Genomic DNA, 16971 nt, shown 5'->3' with positions numbered 1-16971 from the left:
GCTGTAATGCGACATTTTAGATCTCATATCAGCAAAGGTCACTTGGCGTCAATGAAAGAGTGTGAGTCCTGTAAAAGATGTGAGCATCCAGTGCTCCAAAATAGGACAGCCCAAAATATCAGAGACTTTGTTAGAAACCGAGGGCTTACCTTAAAGCGCATGGAAAAGTGAGTCAAAATGTTCAGAATGTAATGCTGTTGATTTTAAAGTAACGTTTTGTAATTGCCGTCATTGAAGGAACACGCCAACATTTTGGGAATTTGGCTTGTTCACCGTGTTCCCCGGAGTTGGGTGGGTCCATACATATTTTTCTGTGCCTGCTGTAACCCTGTCTGACGCAGCCCTTGCTGGCTTGGCTTGGCACGGAGACTGGAGGTGAATGGCTCCAGCGGGCGTGCTGCTCCCAATACGTGACGGGATGGCGCGGACATTTTCCCGTTTGTGTGTTGTGGTTTGTGCGGTCGCACCGTGTACAGATAGCAAGGTGATATGAGACACAGCCATCTTTTAACGAATACATACTGGGAACTATATTCTCAGAAGGCGAAGCACTGCTGCTTGGGCGTAGTGATTTGCTCGCAGCCCCCGAGAAGCCCCCTGGTGAGGAGCAGAGAGTTCGGTCAGAGTTGTGCAAGTCGCTCCGCCCAAGTGGCAGTGCTTCGTCTTCTGAGAATGTAGTTCCCAGTATGTATACCAGGGCTCGAAATTGCGACTGTTTTGGTCGCATATGCGACCAAAATTTAATCTGTGCAACCTTAAAAAATATTTGGTAGCATTTTTGCGACTGCTTATTTTGTTGTGGTGTGACTTGATTTAGATAGTGTATGTTGTGTGCTGTTCCAGGTTCAGCGTTCTCTCCAGCATTACATAACCAATCAAATTTCACCATTAAGTTTTTGCGTTTAATGAAGAGCACAGATTGGTTAATATGAATGTCAATCATTCCTTGTTGCCGTGCTACGTTGGTACGCAAAGCGCGAAAATGTGAAAAAACGAACCATGAGAATGAAGAGAACGAGACGACTACAGCCAATCTTACTACTGTATTAATGGAGGTTGCAGGTAAAACGGCGTTGGTGGCGGAATCCACACATTTTAAGCGCGAGACCTTGCTTGAACATGGCGAAAGTGCCAAAAACACAAAAAGTGTCATGACAAATGTGTTCATTATTGAAGGAGACACTGACCTGTCTATCAAATCAAATAGTGTTTGGTGATGTATGAGCGCATCCTGCTTGAGGGACATCCGACAAACATCCTTTTGTAATGTCACAATTAATCAGTGTTTTACGTGTTTGCTAGATTTTTTATTGTCATCATAATTATGTTACCTATAATTGTTTAATTATTATTGCGGCTTTATTATTTAAACAGCATTTGGGTACTATTTTAGGAATCTGCAAAAAAAAAAATTCAAATCCTGGCCATATGATGTGTAAAGCCCAGTTGTGTTTATTTTTAATAAAATAAATCTATAACTATACATATTGTGGTGCTTCAAAATTTGGTGCTTCTAACTCTTTAAAGTTGGGAGCATCAGTGCTACCAAATAAAAGGGTTTATTTTGAGCCCTGTATACTAGGGGTGTAACGGTACGCAAAAATCATGGTTCGTGCGTACCTCGGTTTTGAGGCCACGGTTCGGTTCATTTTCGGTAGAGTAAAGTAAAATACATTTATGAACGATTAGCCTACATTTTTGCCACCAAAAATGTTTTTGTTTTGAATTATTTTGGATTTTTTAAGTCACAGTATTGAATTGGTTATGTACCATCTCTGTATAAAAATAATATTACTTCTCTATGTGTAACTGCACAGCAAGCAACATGATGATATAGTTATTATACACTCATATTAAGATGGGTGAGTTGCATACATAGCCTTCTTTTACCTTTTGCACGTTTCTCCTAATCTTTGCTTGTGTTGCCAATGTAAGCTGTGACTTGAACTAACGAACCCCTCCGCAGCTGAGTAACAGCTGAGTAAGCCCGGGTTACAGCTCTTCTCTGTCCCGACCAGCTGATCACATTGTGACAATGATATGATTGACGTGAGGTGCAGATGAAAAATCTGATCACGCATTCCGTTATTCTCGCGTGTCACAGAAAGCGCGACTCATGATTGCGTAGCAACGAAAGAACAAAAAGAACAAAACAGCGCATCAACACGCGTTTAACATGCGCTTTTAGACGCGACACGTAAACGTTTAAATCAATAATCAAACGAATATACAACTAAGTAAATAAAAATCTTTCTGCAGGCCGAATTATGTTATATGTTTGACAGAAGACTTGCGCTGAACGCGGAGACTTCCGCCAACTTAATATGTTTGTGTGGAAACGCACACAACATATTATGTTACACCTATGTTCCGCACACAAAAGATTGCATTTGGCCCTTCGGTGCACACGTGCCGAAAGCACTGTACCGAAACGGTCCGGTACGAATACACGTACCGTTACACCCCTACTGTATACTGTTAAAAGATGGCTGTCTCATATGACCTTGATATTTGTACACGGTGTGACTATACAAATCACGACACATAAATAGGAAAATGTTCGCATTATTTTGTCACTTATTTGAAGCAGTATGCTAGCTGGAGCCATTCACTTCCAGTCGTTGTGCTTAGCTAAGCTAGCGGGGGCTGCATCAGACAGAGCACGCACGGAGATAAGAATAATATGTAGGGACTTATTTAACTCTGGGGGATACTGTGAATAAGCTAAAATGTGGGTGTGTTCCTTTAAGTAAATTTTTTCTGGTTGTAAAGTTATTGCTTTTGAAAGTAATGTTTTTTAAATTCCTGTTAAAGTAAAAATGTTCTGAATGTAATCGTGATTAATCATTTGGCAGCACTAGATTGTAATGTTGACAGTTTTTAAATTCAAAAAATGATTTTTTTATTAAACGTTTTTACTCTCTTAACTCTTTCCCTGCCAGCATTTTAAAAAAGTTGCCAGCCAGCGCCAGCATTTTTCATGATTTTCACAAAAGTTTAATGCCCTCCAGAAAATGTTCTTCTTTAAATATATAAACAAACAATATATCAAATGAAAGAACAGACCCTCTGCTTTCAAACAAAAAAACCTGTTTCATCATACCTTCATTCGTTCTCTTTTTATCACCTCTCAAATATGGGAAGGTTTCTTCAAAAACACCCAATTTTGAGCAAAAAGCTGAAATAATTCCATTTTTGTGAAGGACTTTTTATAGAGATCAGATGCAGAGCGATCTTTAAAACATACACGGAGTTCTTTCATGTGAGGCATTTCTTACGGGTTGTATAAGTTGCGGTATTTCGGAAAGCCGGAAATTCTCGTCATTGGCAGGGAAGCGTTTTCTCTTAATTGACGAGTTATCTCATCAATGGCGGGGAAAGAGTTAATTATCCAAGATTATCATCATTACATTATTGTCAAAATGAATTAATTGTCAAAAATACAATAAAAACTAATTTGTGAAATATTTTCAATTCATAATAACTGTTTTTTATGTGAATATATATTAAATTATAATTTGTTTCTATGATTGAAAGTCAAATTTTCAGCATCATTACTCACGGTCATATTTTTTGTGGAAGCCATAATATATTACCAATCAAAAAAAAAAATAAAAAAAAAAATATATATATATATATATATATATATATATATAGAAGAGACTTGTTTTAAAAGCAATGAAAACCTTTCACCACTTGTGAAATTGAGCTGTGTTTGTCAGTCCCCTTAAACCAGGATGAGGCTAGGTCAGTGGCGGTTCTATGCAGAGGCCAAGGGTGGCCCGTGCCTGTGTAGACATGTCTCTGGCCACCTTTGTTTTTCGTAGCGGGAGGGCTGTTCTCTTGAAATTTTGCTGGTTAGCTATAGAGTCATTTCTACACGCCAACTTCTGATGCCTATACCACATGTACATTTTCGTCACTTCTTACTTGTGTGCAAAGTTTCATGAGTTTTTGAGCATGTTTAGACCTCCAAAAATGCGATTCATTTCGGAGAAAAAAAAGAAGAAACCGGACAAAAACAATAGGGCTTTGCACCTCCTTGGTGCTCGGGCCCTAATAAAGTTTAAGGAGCGGTTTCCAAGACAGGGATTAGACTAGTCCTAGACTAAAATAAATGTAAGAGCTGTCCAACTTGCACTGACAAATCTTAAAATACATCAGTGCTCTTTGTTTTGCTTTAAAATGCACACAAGTAATGTTTTTAGTAAGGCATGTTTGTTAAAACTAGTTATACTTCCTAAATATAACTAAATAAAGGTGTAGTCCTGGCTTAAACTAATCCCTGTAACCACCCCTATAATCTTGAAATATCATTTGTTGCCCTTTTTTAATGTGCACCTCCTTGGCCCCCATAGTGAAATTTGTCTAGAACGGCCACTGGGCTAGGTTTGTGTGTAGAGAAACCTCATAAACTTTGAGTGTCCTCATAAACCACCATTTGGCTCGGACCCCATAAGCCTGTGAAATATCACATACTTATTATTAGTGTGTTGTAAAAGTGAAATTGCTGTTTTGAAGCATGGTTTGTCTTTTGTAGGTCAAATGAAACATTTTTACATAACTCTCATGTCGATTGGATGTTGGGAAAGGTGTGTCCCCGTAAACCACTAAAAAGTCACATTGTCCTCATAAACCACAATTTGGCTCAGACCCCATAAGCCTGTAAAATGTCACATAATTATTATTTGTGTGTTGTAAAAATGAATTTGCTATTTTGAAGCATGTTTTGTCTTTTGTAGATCAAATGAAATTTTTTGACATAACTCTCATGTCGATTGGATGTTGGGAAAGGTGTGTCCCCGTAAACCACCAAAAAGTCACATTGACCTCGTAAACCACATATGCCTGTATGTGTGTGTGTGTGTGTGTGTGTGTGTGCGTGCGTGTGTGTGTACCCACCTGCACACAACGTTTCTGCCTGTGAAAGATGGTCTTTCAGTCGTTTGCCTGCCACAGTAATGTACTTTTCCGTTTTCTTGCAAATTATGCACAAGGCAGGAAGCACAGAACCTGCACAAGCTACTGGCAGTCCCGTCATGGACCTAAGTTTCTTTTTAGGACATTCATTTGTTGAGGTACTACTACTCAATGACACAGACTGGTCTTTGTGAGCATCTAGAATTTCAGGATGCTGTATGACACGTTTCTCTGCCGCATCTAGGCGCTTTTTGTCAATGAAACGCCTGTAGCAAGTGGAGTGAAACCCAGCGTCTTCGGGAACATTTTCAAAATCAATTTCTAGACAATGTTTGTATGTTTCTGCTATTCTCTGATTCTCACCGTGCAAACCAAGCCACCGTTTGACGCTATTTCTGTATGTATCCCATCGTGTGCATGGAAAATCCTTCGTTTCTTCTTTCTTTATGGATGCGAGATGCATATAGCATTGTTTATAATCCTTTTTAGGGAGTTTAGAATGAGGTCTGACCGTAATTTCCTCTTCTTCGCTACTCGATGTTGACAACAAGGGCGCAGACATCTTGGACTCATCCTTCCAAAAAGCGGCCACCTGATTGGTCGTGCTTCCTACACGTGACGCGAAGCCGAATCACTCGTGATCAAAATAGGATTACGCGACGAAGGAACTAGTGCCGACTTTAAACACTAATAAAAAATAAACTGCAGGATTATACATGGAGAACTTTTATTTTCTCGCTCAAAACCAATAGCTCTTTTTATTGGAATGAATTGAATTTAGTGCCCCATATATGGGAACGGGATGAAACGAAAAGGGTCTTCACCTTACGGCCTAATTGTGCGAGTTCAAACTCAGCTCCATTGTGACGTAACTAACAAAGGGCACTGATGTATTTTAAGATATGGCAGTGCAAGTGGTTTTCAGTTTGGACAGCCCTTACATTTATTTTAGTCTATGACTAGTTTAATCCCTGTCCTTACGAAAGTTAACCATGGTTTTACTAATAATAATCAATACACCAAAATAGTATGGTTACTACACTTTTACCACAAACACACATTAATTTCCATAAGGGGAAACCGCCCCATAGTCTTTTGAACACATCAATAATGATAACAATGCCGTTATCAATACAGCACTTGATATGACAATTAACTTTTGTCTACAACAGTTGGTTTAAGCTAATCCCTGTCCGGGAAACCACCCCATTTATATCTATGGAGGTTCTCAGTCATTAATTACTTGTAATCACACAGAATATTCAATGATTTACTGACCGGAGACCGATAGACAGGCGCTTCGCAGTCCTCGTAGGTTATCCTCCCACCGACACTAACTGAGGCCGGCCGGAAGTAGCGCTGCAGGCGGCCGTCAGGGCAGCTCGTGAAGGAGTGGGTGAATGCTTGGATCTCCGGCCTGGCAAAAGCCCCTCCCATGACGCGAATTTCCGCGTGAATGTCTCGAATGACTAAAATTTCACGCGCGGATGAAGCGAGTAAACTCAAAATGTTCAAGTGGCAAACTAGACGCGGTAGACGCGTATTTGCCGCCTCTTCCGCGGCTGGTGTGAACGCATAGTAACAAGAAGCACCAACAAAAACATCATACAGGACGTTTTAACTTATTTTTTAAGTTTTGTTAAAGTATTTTTAGAGGATTGCTGTTAAACGAACGTGATATTTAGACGGAATTGCTTGTGAAAGAAAACGAACGTAAGGGGAACGTACACGATAAATGCGTATTTGCTCTCATTTTAGAAAATATGTTTACGGTTGGATGCTGCGTTTTTCTATTCTAGTTTATTTCGTCAGTTTATTTTCCTTACTTAAGGTAGTGTTTAACACATTACTTGTGTCATGCTTAAGTTTATGTGAAGCAATTTGATGCCTGTTGGTGCCTGTTATTTCGACTAGAAATATTTCATAACATTAGCCAACATAGTCAGATGTAATTAATTTTGTAGTTGGTGAAAAAACCCACTGTAAACCCACTTTTTTCATGGATGGATGCTATACTTCATTGTTGACTTTGCTACTTTTTAGACATGTATCAGTGTAAGTTGTGTCACCATGAGAGCAATACTATTATAGGCTTTACTCAGCATATGAAAGTACACAGTAATGTTCCAAACTGTTCCTTTACATGTGGGGTACCTGACTGCTCCCGTGCATTCAAAACATTTTCAGCATTCAAGTCTCATCTATACAGAGACCATAGAGGGCATCAGAGGTATCATAGAAGTGTCATATTTGACCAAACAGACACCACATTTACTTGCCAAATTGTAGTTTGTCATTTCACATGTACAAGCCTGAAGGACTTCATTAGACATTTAAAAGACCATATAAATGAAGGCAGGGAGATAAAATGCCCTTTTAAGAGCTGTGAGAGAACTTTTAGTGTTATATCCACATTTGTGTCTCATGTCTCAAGAATACACAAAAACAGTAAACCTGAACATCTACATGAAACTGTTTTTGCAAACCCATCACAACATGAGTGTCAGCCCTGTACATCTCTTGATGACAGTGAGGGGCCTGAGCCAGGTGAAGTCTTTGTAGACCTTGAGAATGTAGATGAGGGTTTGTTTCTAAAGAATTTGACTTCTGTTTTACTTAAAACTGCAAGCAAAGCTTCTTTTACCTTCATCTGTTATTCAGACCATCATTGAGGAAGTCCAAGGAATTTATGACAGGGAGCTACACTGCGACCAAAATGGTCGCATATGCGACCTTTTGAACTGCCGTTGCGACCCTAATTTTTAATGGGTCGCAAATGTGCTACCTAATGTTTTAGACAATATGCTATGATTTACTATGAGCATTTATTAAAACATAAATGTGGATTTTAAGAATACGTTTTATAACGTGCTCTGAGCCATCAACACGTTGGCTTCATTTTGCGTGAAAGCACGTCGTGTGTTACTCCTCTCGAGTTTAAAAAAAGGCTCAAGTCGTTCCTGGGTTTTAACGGGCATTTATTTGATGACAGAATCTTCAAACATGTCTTCACTTGTCCCTTTTTTAATACCAAATTGCCGTCAGAACTGGTATAAACAAAGCACAAAAAACATACATTAACCTTAAATTATAAACATACTTGCAGACAATATTAAGACAAAATTACATAGAAAACTAAATAAACAAACATACATTTATGCCATGTAAAATGACATCATAATTGGCTTGTTACAAACACAGCACACAACACAAATAAATCACAAAGACAGATCAAATACCTCATTGGCCGCATGAACCCGAGAGAATAACTTAAGGGATATTCATCTTCACACCTTAGGACAACTTGTACTCAGCTTTACACCTTTCCATAAGCTTTCAAACAACATGCTGGCAAGCCACAGCAGATGTCTCTCTAATCACAGTGAGTGCACCCAAAAATAACATCACCCTAATAACAAATTCCACACGGAACCAAAAAATAAGTTCCCCCCTTTTACACAAGTATTTTAACAAAAAGAAATGAACATGAAATTATTATTTATTGACTATAAAACATTATTTAATCATATGAATTTTAACCTTATATTTTTTAACTATGAACTATATTAAAATGAGATATGAATTGCTTTGATGGCAGCTACACTCCCACCAAATCACTTGTGATTTTAACCAATTAACTATGTGTGAGCGATTACTGCAAGTTAAAATTATGTTAGTCAGCTTCAAGTAATGTGACTGTCTTGTGAATAGGTCTCTCCAAATAGACTGGCTTGCTGAGTCTCTTTCCTTGTTCATCTAATGCAGAGTTGCTGATCAGCAACTGAACCTTCCGCACACATCCATCTTCAGCTGGATACACGTTGGCAACTTTAGCCAGCTTCCATTCGTTTCTGGGTGCGGTATCGTCTTGTAGAATTACTATGTCATTGACTTTTGCATTTCTTTTTGTCTTTTGCCATTTCTGTCTTTGTTGTAAACTCAGTAGGTACTCCCTTTTCCATCTGTGCCAAAACTCATTGGCAAGGTATTGGACCTTACGCCATCTCTTGCGGAGGTAAAGGTCTTCCTTCACAAAGTTTCCAGGTGGAGGCAATACTATTGAGGACTTCATTGTCAGAAGCAGGTTGGGCGTGAGAGGCTGAGGACCTGTTGGATCGTTGAGCAAGTGTGCTGTCATAGGTCGGCTGTTTATGATGGCCATCACTTCATAAAGATAAGTCCGTAAGGATGAACTGTCGAGTGTTCGGGATGACTGATCTAGTATAGATGTTAATACACTTCTGATGGTACGGATTTGTCTTTCCCAAACTCCGCCCATATGGCTAGCAGAAGGAGGGTTCATCACAAACTCACAGCCTAATTGTTTAAGGCATTCTTGATTCATTTCTTTCACTGCTTCTAGGAATTCACGCCTCGCTCCAACAAAATTGGTGCCCTGATCTGATTGCAGTTGACGAACATTTCCACGTAGGACAATGAAAGCACGAAGTGAGTTGATGAATGCATCGGTTGAAAGATCATCAAGTAACTCTATGTGCACTGCACGAGAGCACAAGCATGTGAACAATAGTCCATAACGTTTCAACTCCTTTCGACCTTCTTTGATGTAAAATGGACCGAAACAATCCATCCCACAATACGTGAAGGGAGGAGTTGTCTCCATTCTCTCACGTGGCAGGTCTGCCATTTTCTGCTCTTCTGTATTACGTCTGAATCGTCTGCACTTAACGCAGTGGTAGATGACTGATGACACAGCTTGACTACATCCAAGGATCCAAATACCATTTGATCTCAACTCATTTATGGTCATGCCACGCCCTTGATGTTTCACTTGTCTGTGATAGTGATCGATCAGTAATCTTGTTATGTGACTGTTTTTTGGTAAAATGACTGGATGTTTGATATGTGAATGCATGGCAGCATGTTCTAATCGACCTCCCACTCTAAGGATACCTCTGTGGTCCAAAAAGGGACTGAGTCGGTACAACCTACTGGTTTTGTCTTTGGTCATCTCCCTTTGTGATTCAAGATCATTGATCTCCTTGGAGAAGACTTCCCTTTGTACCATGAGCATGATGGTAAGCTCTACCTCCTGTCTTTCCTCAAGACTTGTGGCTTCATTAGTTCTCTGTATTGTACCCTTAAACTCCTTGACAAATCTTTGAAGTCTGGCAACTGCTTTCACTAGTCTTGTCCAGCTTGAAAACTTAAGGAAACGATTAGTTAGTAAATCCTTTGTGGTTGAGGTCTGGTGCACAATGACTCTGCGCACTTCTGGATCTTTGGCATCAATTTCTTCCACCTTTACCTCACCACCTGGAAGCTGTTCCTGCCAGAGAAAATCTGGGCCACTAAACCAATTGGAAGCAATGAGCTCCTTTGCCTTAAGCCCTCGTGATGCATGATCAGCGGGATTGTCTTCTGATGTCACATATTTCCACTGAGTTGGGTTTGTACTTTCCTTGATGCGCTGTATGCGGTTGGCTACATAGATATGAAATCGTTTTGCATCATTGTTGATGTATCCTAAGACAACATTTGAATCGGTCCAGAAGAACTCTTGGGCGTTTTCAAGCTCCAATTCTCCTCTGAGCATGTCACTTGTGCGTACTGCTACCACTGCTGCAGACAGCTCGAGTCTTGGCACCGTGGTTACCTTTGTGGGGGATACTCTGGATTTAGCTATTACTAAGACACAGTGTATCTTTCCTGTTGTGCTGATTGCTCTTAGATAGGTACAGACTCCATACCCATTGACACTTGCGTCTGAAAAATGATGGACTTCATACTTGTGAACTGTCTTGAAATCATCTGGTAGGTAGCATCGCTCAATCTTGACATTGGCTAAGTTTTGTAGATCCAGTAGCCAGGACTCCCACCGTGGCCTTAACTCATTTGACAGTGGCTCATCCCAGCTGACCTTCTCACGACACATTTGTTGAAGTATTTGTTTCCCAAGTAAGATGAAAGGTGCCACAAAGCCAAGTGGATCGAAGATAGAGGCAACTGTGGACAAAACTCCTCTTCTGGAGAGAGGGCGCTCATTTACGACTACTCGAAACTGAAAATGGTCTGAGGCAACACACCATTTGACGCCCAAAGCCCTCTCAATTTGTTGTTCGCCAAGAGCTAGGTCTCGTTTCATTACTGTCTCTGCACAGTCTTCCTTTTGTAGGGATGCCAATACTTGTTGGCTGTTTGATATGAACTTATGAAGTCGCAACTTGCCTGTACTGCAGAGTTGTCTTACTTCCTTTACCAACTGGATAGCCTCTTCTTCTGAGTGGACACTTATTAGGCCATCATCCACATAGAAATTTCTCTCAATGAAACGGATTGTAGCTTCACTGAAATGACCTTGCCCTTGAGCTGCGATGTACTTAAGACCGTAATTTGCACAGCCGGGTGATGAAGCAGCTCCAAAAAGATGAACACGCATACGATAGACAGAGGCGTTGGAACAGAAGTCTCCATTATCCCACCACAGAAAGCGGAAGTAGTCTTGATCTTCTGGCTTGACATGGAATTGATGAAACATGCGTTCTATGTCACACATCACCGCTATTTGACCCTTACGAAACCGACATAGAACACCTACCAGGCTGTTGGTCAACTCTGGCCCAGTGAGCAGAAAGTCATTTAATGACACACCTTCATACTTTGCCGAGCAGTCGAACACGATTCTTATTTTTCCAGGTTTCTGGGGGTGGTAGACACCATGGTGAGGGATGTACCAGGAGGGACTTTTGTCCAGTTCGTCAAATGGAACCTTTTCCGCATCTCCACGGGTTATTGTTTCATTCATGAATGTTGTGTAGTCTTTGTGGTATTGCGTGTCTTTCTCAAATCTTTTCTTTAGACATTTAAGTCTATGTACGGCACAGATTTTATTGTCTGGCAGATTTGGTCTATCCTTCTTAAAGGGCAAAGGCAACTCACAATGACCATTTGCTTTCATTTTCACTCCTTCCTCCATTATGGAAATGAAACGCAAATCCTCCTGGGAGAAGTGAGTCTCCTCCATGCGTCGTTCATTGAAATCGGACTCCAATACTTTGATCACATCAAATGGTGTGACTAGCTCTTTGACTTGTGTACGACAGACATACATGACTTCATTTGTTAAGGGAGTTGGTGACTGAACAGAAGGTGTCACTTCTTTAACTATGACCCTATGGCTACTTCCTATAGCATCACCATAATCCACACAGGGGTCAATACCTCCGACTATAGTCCAGCCAAGGTCTGTTCTTTGAGCGAATGGTTCATTGTCCTTTCCCGACACCACTTCTCTGGGTATCAAAGCTTGCGAACAGTTGTACCCTATAAGCAAGCCGACATCACACTCTATCATAGGAGCGATCTCTTCAGCAAGGTGCTCTAGGTGAGCCCATGCTCTTGCTATCTTAGGTGTGGGAATATGACTTAAATTGACAGGGATAAAGTCTCTTGTGTATGTCGTTGGGAGAGGGATTCTCTTGGATGTGTAAAAGCCTCTAACTTGTAGCCCAAAGAGCTTTTGACTTGGAATGACTGTGTCCCTGGATGACAGCGTGGAAAGCTTCAACTGTACTTGCTCCCTTTCTGTGACTAGAGCATCCGCCTTTTCTTGAAGAATGAATGTGGTGTCGCTCTGACTGTCCAGAAGGGCATAGACAAGAACCTCATGTTCTGGATTGCTTGTTGTGGATAACCAAACTGGAATGATTGTGGATGTGAGATCACAGTTAATATTTTGTACAACACGATTGGATATTGCCTTGTTTGGTGTTTCTGTACTTGGTTGTTTGGTGTCCCTTGTGTCCTTTTGTTCCTTGTCAGTATCCTTTGTCCTTTTGACTTCCCTGTCACGTTCCTGATGTAAACATGTTGGATGCTTTCCTTTGCATGCGTTACAAACACTTCTACTTTCACATTTCCTTGAATAGTGTCCAGGGCTGAGACATCCAAAACACAAGCCTTTTGTTTGTACAAACTTAACTCGTTCAGTAATTGACTTGTCCATAAACTTTCGGCAAACATGAATTCCATGGTTTGGCCTTTCACAGAATATACACCTCTTAATGTCTGGTTTCTCTTCTGAACTGCTTGCTAGCACCTTTGCACCAACACTTCGTATCTTTGGGTTCTTCATTTTTTCAGAATCACTTGCCTTTAGTGCATGAAGCGATGTTACTGGATTACAAGCTATCTTGGCCTCTCTTGTAATGAAGTTGACAAAGTTGCTGAATGTTGGAAATGACCCGCTTTGCTCTTGAATCTCAATTACCTTTCTATTCCAGCTTGCTATTAACCAATCAGGAAGCTTGCTGAGCATTTTCTGATTTTCACTGCAGTCGTTGAGAACTTCAAGATTTTTAATCTGGAACATTGCTGCTTCACAGCCTCTGAGAAAGTCTGAGAACTCTCGTAATTCAGCACTGTCCTTTGGTCCTATTCTTGGCCATGATGTAAGCTTATCCCTGAAGGCTTTGGCGATTACTAATGAGCTTCCATACCTTTCCTTTAGAATGTTCCATGCTGCAAGATACGCTGTGTCAGTCCCCAACAGAAAATAGCTCTCAATTGCTTTCTTTGCTGGCCCACCAACATATTTGCGGAGGTAGTAGAGTTTTTCATTTGCTGGGATGTTCTTCCTGTCTATCAGAGTTTGAAAGGACATTTCCCAATCTTTGTACTTGAGGGGGTCTCCAATAAAGACTGAAGGTTCTGGTACTGGTAATCGGCTTATGTTAATTGATTCTGCTAACGCTCTAGCTAATACAGTAGTGCCATCTTCCTGTGTAGTATTGGTTACATGTTGCCGGCTTGTGACCTCTTGTGGCACAATGCGTTGTTGTAGGTTAGCAGCAGGTTGTCCAAGATGAGATTCAGGCAAACTATGCATGTAAGGTGCTGCTTTCTTAGGCTTGGACTCATTGTGTAGAAATTCTGATATTTCTTCATCTGAAGTTAATTCTTGTTTGTAAACTTTCAGACGTGCTTTGGCTGCTTCCATTTTCTTGACAGTTTCAAAGCGTTCTATCTGCCTTCGCTTTTCTTCTAATTTCCTTTGCGTTTCAGCATTCTCTGCTTCTTGTTGTGCAAGTCGTTTTCTGCTTTCAGCTTCAAGATTTTCAAGTTCCCTTTGCTTACTTTCCATTTCTTGCATCACTTTTAAAGTGGCTTCAGTTGCAGCCAGTTCTGCTGCTGCTTCTTGTTTCTTCACAGAGGACTTACTTGAATGGCTTGAACGTGTGATTGCGCTACCCACACTTTTGGACCTATAAGATGCTGCTGATTGGAACACAGAGCCAGCCTCACTCCAGTGAATGGATCTTTTAGCTGGGCATTTACCACTTTCTTCTTCTTTAAGAAACTCTGTTGCTTGTTCTATTATCCTTAACGAAACAGCATGACATGTGTCTACTCTACGACGAGTATCACTCTCAGGAGTGTCGTACCTGCGCAACTCATGATAGGTTTGCTTTACTTCTTCTGAAGCACTCTGGACCTTTACAATGTGATCCTGTAAACTTGCAGTACTAGGTGCATCAAGTGCTTTCTTAGCTTGTTTGGCCATAGATTTCCATTTGTCATATTTGGTCTTAAAGCGACACTGAAGCTTATTCATCCTTTCTTCATGTAGAGCTTGGCCCTTTTTAGTAAGCTTTCTGGTTCTTTGACTTTTCCTCAAACCAACATCTTCAGCTGCTTTACTTGAATTTGCCTCTTGCTGTGAACTTGAGTCTACAGATTCTTCATCCGGGCTTACTTGCTCATGCAACTGCACAGCTTCACTTCCTTGGTCAGGCTCAGTCATTTCACTACTTGAGCTGATGTATATGTATTGACTTAAGATCAAATTACTTGTGAATTTGTAAGATGTTCTAAATTATTGTAATGAACTATGGAATATAATATTGTAATTATGAACTTGTAAATTAAGTTAAATGTGTTAAAAACACTTTAAGCTAATTATAAACTGTTTGCACCTTGTATGAAATAAAGAAATGGCATTCAATATCAAAGACACCCAATATAACTTGCTCTTTAAAATACCTTAGGGCACCTTTAACTTAGAAAATAACTTGTGATTAGTCTTACAACTAGTTTTGCAATAATCACCTTACAAAATATAAACATACACTTAAACTCAAACTTGAATAGCAAAACATACACTTAAACTCAAATTTGAATTGCAAGAAAACATACACTTCAACCTCTTTTGACACTTTACTGTCCCTTTAAGTTAGCAGGATTAAACTACTTCTTAACATTTAACTTGTTTAAATGTGTTACTTCTTTGTAGCTTGACCCCACCAGACTCTGGACTCCGTTTGCCACTTGTCAGGTTTTCCGTGCATGCAGTTCGTGTTGTCTGTCTTTGATGCTCGTTAGCGTAGTTAACGATGTAACGAGCCGCTCGTTAATGGCTCCGTTGCTCTTCTCCTCCAGCACGAAGCAGGCTGAGTTCTGACTGTTACTCCTCTCGAGTTTAAAAAAAGGCTCAAGTCGTTCCTGGGTTTTAACGGGCATTTATTTGATGACAGAATCTTCAAACATGTCTTCACTTGTCCCTTTTTTAATACCAAATTGCCGTCAGAACTGGTATAAACAAAGCACAAAAAACATACATTAACCTTAAATTATAAACATACTTGCAGACAATATTAAGACAAAATTACATAGAAAACTAAATAAACAAACATACATTTATGCCATGTAAAATGACATCATAACTGGCTTGTTACAAACACAGCACACAACACAAATAAATCACAAAGACAGATCAAATACCTCATTGGCCGCATGAACCCGAGAGAATAACTTAAGGGATATTCATCTTCACACCTTAGGACAACTTGTACTCAGCTTTACACCTTTCCATAAGCTTTCAAACAACATGCTGGCAAGCCACAGCAGATGTCTCTCTAATCACAGTGAGTGCACCCAAAAATAACATCACCCTAATAACAAATTCCACACGGAACCAAAAAATAAGTTCCCCCCTTTTACACAAGTATTTTAACAAAAAGAAATGAACATGAAATTATTATTTATTGACTATAAAACATGATTTAATCATATGAATTTTAACCTTATATTTTTTAACTATGAACTATATTAAAATGAGATATGAATTGCTTTGATGGCAGCTACATCGTGTCTCTCCCTATCAGTGTGCGTTTGCGTGCTCAGCTGTTTCTCAATGAATTGGGTGCGACGCGACGCAAGCGCAGTGTCTTCCATGTTTCTGAACTTGAGCAGAGGTCTTTCTTCACTGAGGACGCGGGACCCGTATGGTTCCGGGTTTATATTTTAAATGGTCTGTCGGGTCCGGTTAGGTCCTAGTTTAATTACTTTGGGTCCCAAGTCTGATTAATATTGAGTTTATAACCCGAGTCGATCGCAAAACGGCCATGAGCGCTACCGCGCTAAAGCTCGAGTGCAGTTTAGCGTGCCTTCGGTTTCTATGGCGATGGTTCTTGTTACGACCACGCGCTGCGTTTTCTTTCTCACATGTTTTTAATAATCTTATTATTAATAAACCATATATTTTCTAAAACCATATCCATATTTAGTTTGCACAGATTGTAGCAAAAAAGCAGTGCTAATGTCAAGCCCACTGACAGCAAGTAGATTTGAAAATAAAATAAGTGGAATAATATTATTGAAATAATAAGTGGATTAAGCTTTTTAAATCGGCAAGAGAGAAATAGAAAGATAGAGCAGAAGCAGTAGAAGTGCCTATTTAATAGAAATTATTACCATTATAACATCAGTCACATTTATAATCTATAGACCTGTAGCTACTGTCTATGAATATACTATACATAGTATTGTATTATATTGAGTTTGATAAAAGGGGCCTAATTGCTTCAGTGCAAAAACAGTAAGTGTTTTCGTGGTGCTTTGACAAACAGTGTCAGCTTTGTTAATGGCAAAGAAAGTTTGGAGTGTTTAGATTAATGAAATATAATGTGAAATTAATATTAATTTTTAATAAATCAAAGTATTGTGTTGTGTCACACATTATTAGTTCTTCGTCATATGTATAGTAGACCATTATTTGTCAGTGGGTAATGATTGCCCTTTTTACCGGTTACC

At 39.8% G+C, this 16971-nt stretch overlaps 1 protein-coding gene across 2 annotated transcripts; it reads right to left on the bottom strand.

Moving 5' to 3' along the window:
- Positions 1-7845: 7845 nt before the first annotated feature.
- LOC129440687 (uncharacterized) lies at positions 7846-15798 on the bottom strand. Of its 2 annotated transcripts, XR_008643198.2 has the most exons (3): positions 15661-15798; positions 8160-15468; positions 7846-7967 (listed from the first exon to the last, which is right to left on the bottom strand). XR_008643198.2 is itself a non-coding variant. In XM_055200178.2 (2 exons), the coding sequence occupies exon 2, from the start codon at positions 14681-14683 to the stop codon at positions 8594-8596; it is 6090 nt and encodes a 2029-aa protein (XP_055056153.1). In that variant the 5' UTR covers positions 14684-15468; positions 15661-15798; the 3' UTR covers positions 7846-8593. The 2 variants fall into 2 exon arrangements, 1 of the variants encoding a protein (XP_055056153.1); XM_055200178.2 differs by having other exon boundaries at positions 7846-15468.
- Between the last annotated feature and the right edge of the window lie 1173 nt (positions 15799-16971).

Source organism: Misgurnus anguillicaudatus, chromosome 22, assembly GCF_027580225.2.
Source record: "Misgurnus anguillicaudatus chromosome 22, ASM2758022v2, whole genome shotgun sequence".
NCBI classification, from domain to species: Eukaryota; Metazoa; Chordata; class Actinopteri; order Cypriniformes; family Cobitidae; genus Misgurnus; species Misgurnus anguillicaudatus.
The sequence above is the reverse complement of the archived record's forward strand: the minus strand, read 5'-3'. Positions and strand labels throughout refer to the sequence as shown.

What these genes read in the sequence shown, in the direction of transcription:
- LOC129440687 (XM_055200178.2), bottom strand. Translation starts at nt 14,683, where the DNA reads ATGACTGAGCCTGACCAAGGAAGTGAAGCTGTGCAGTTGCATGAGCAA.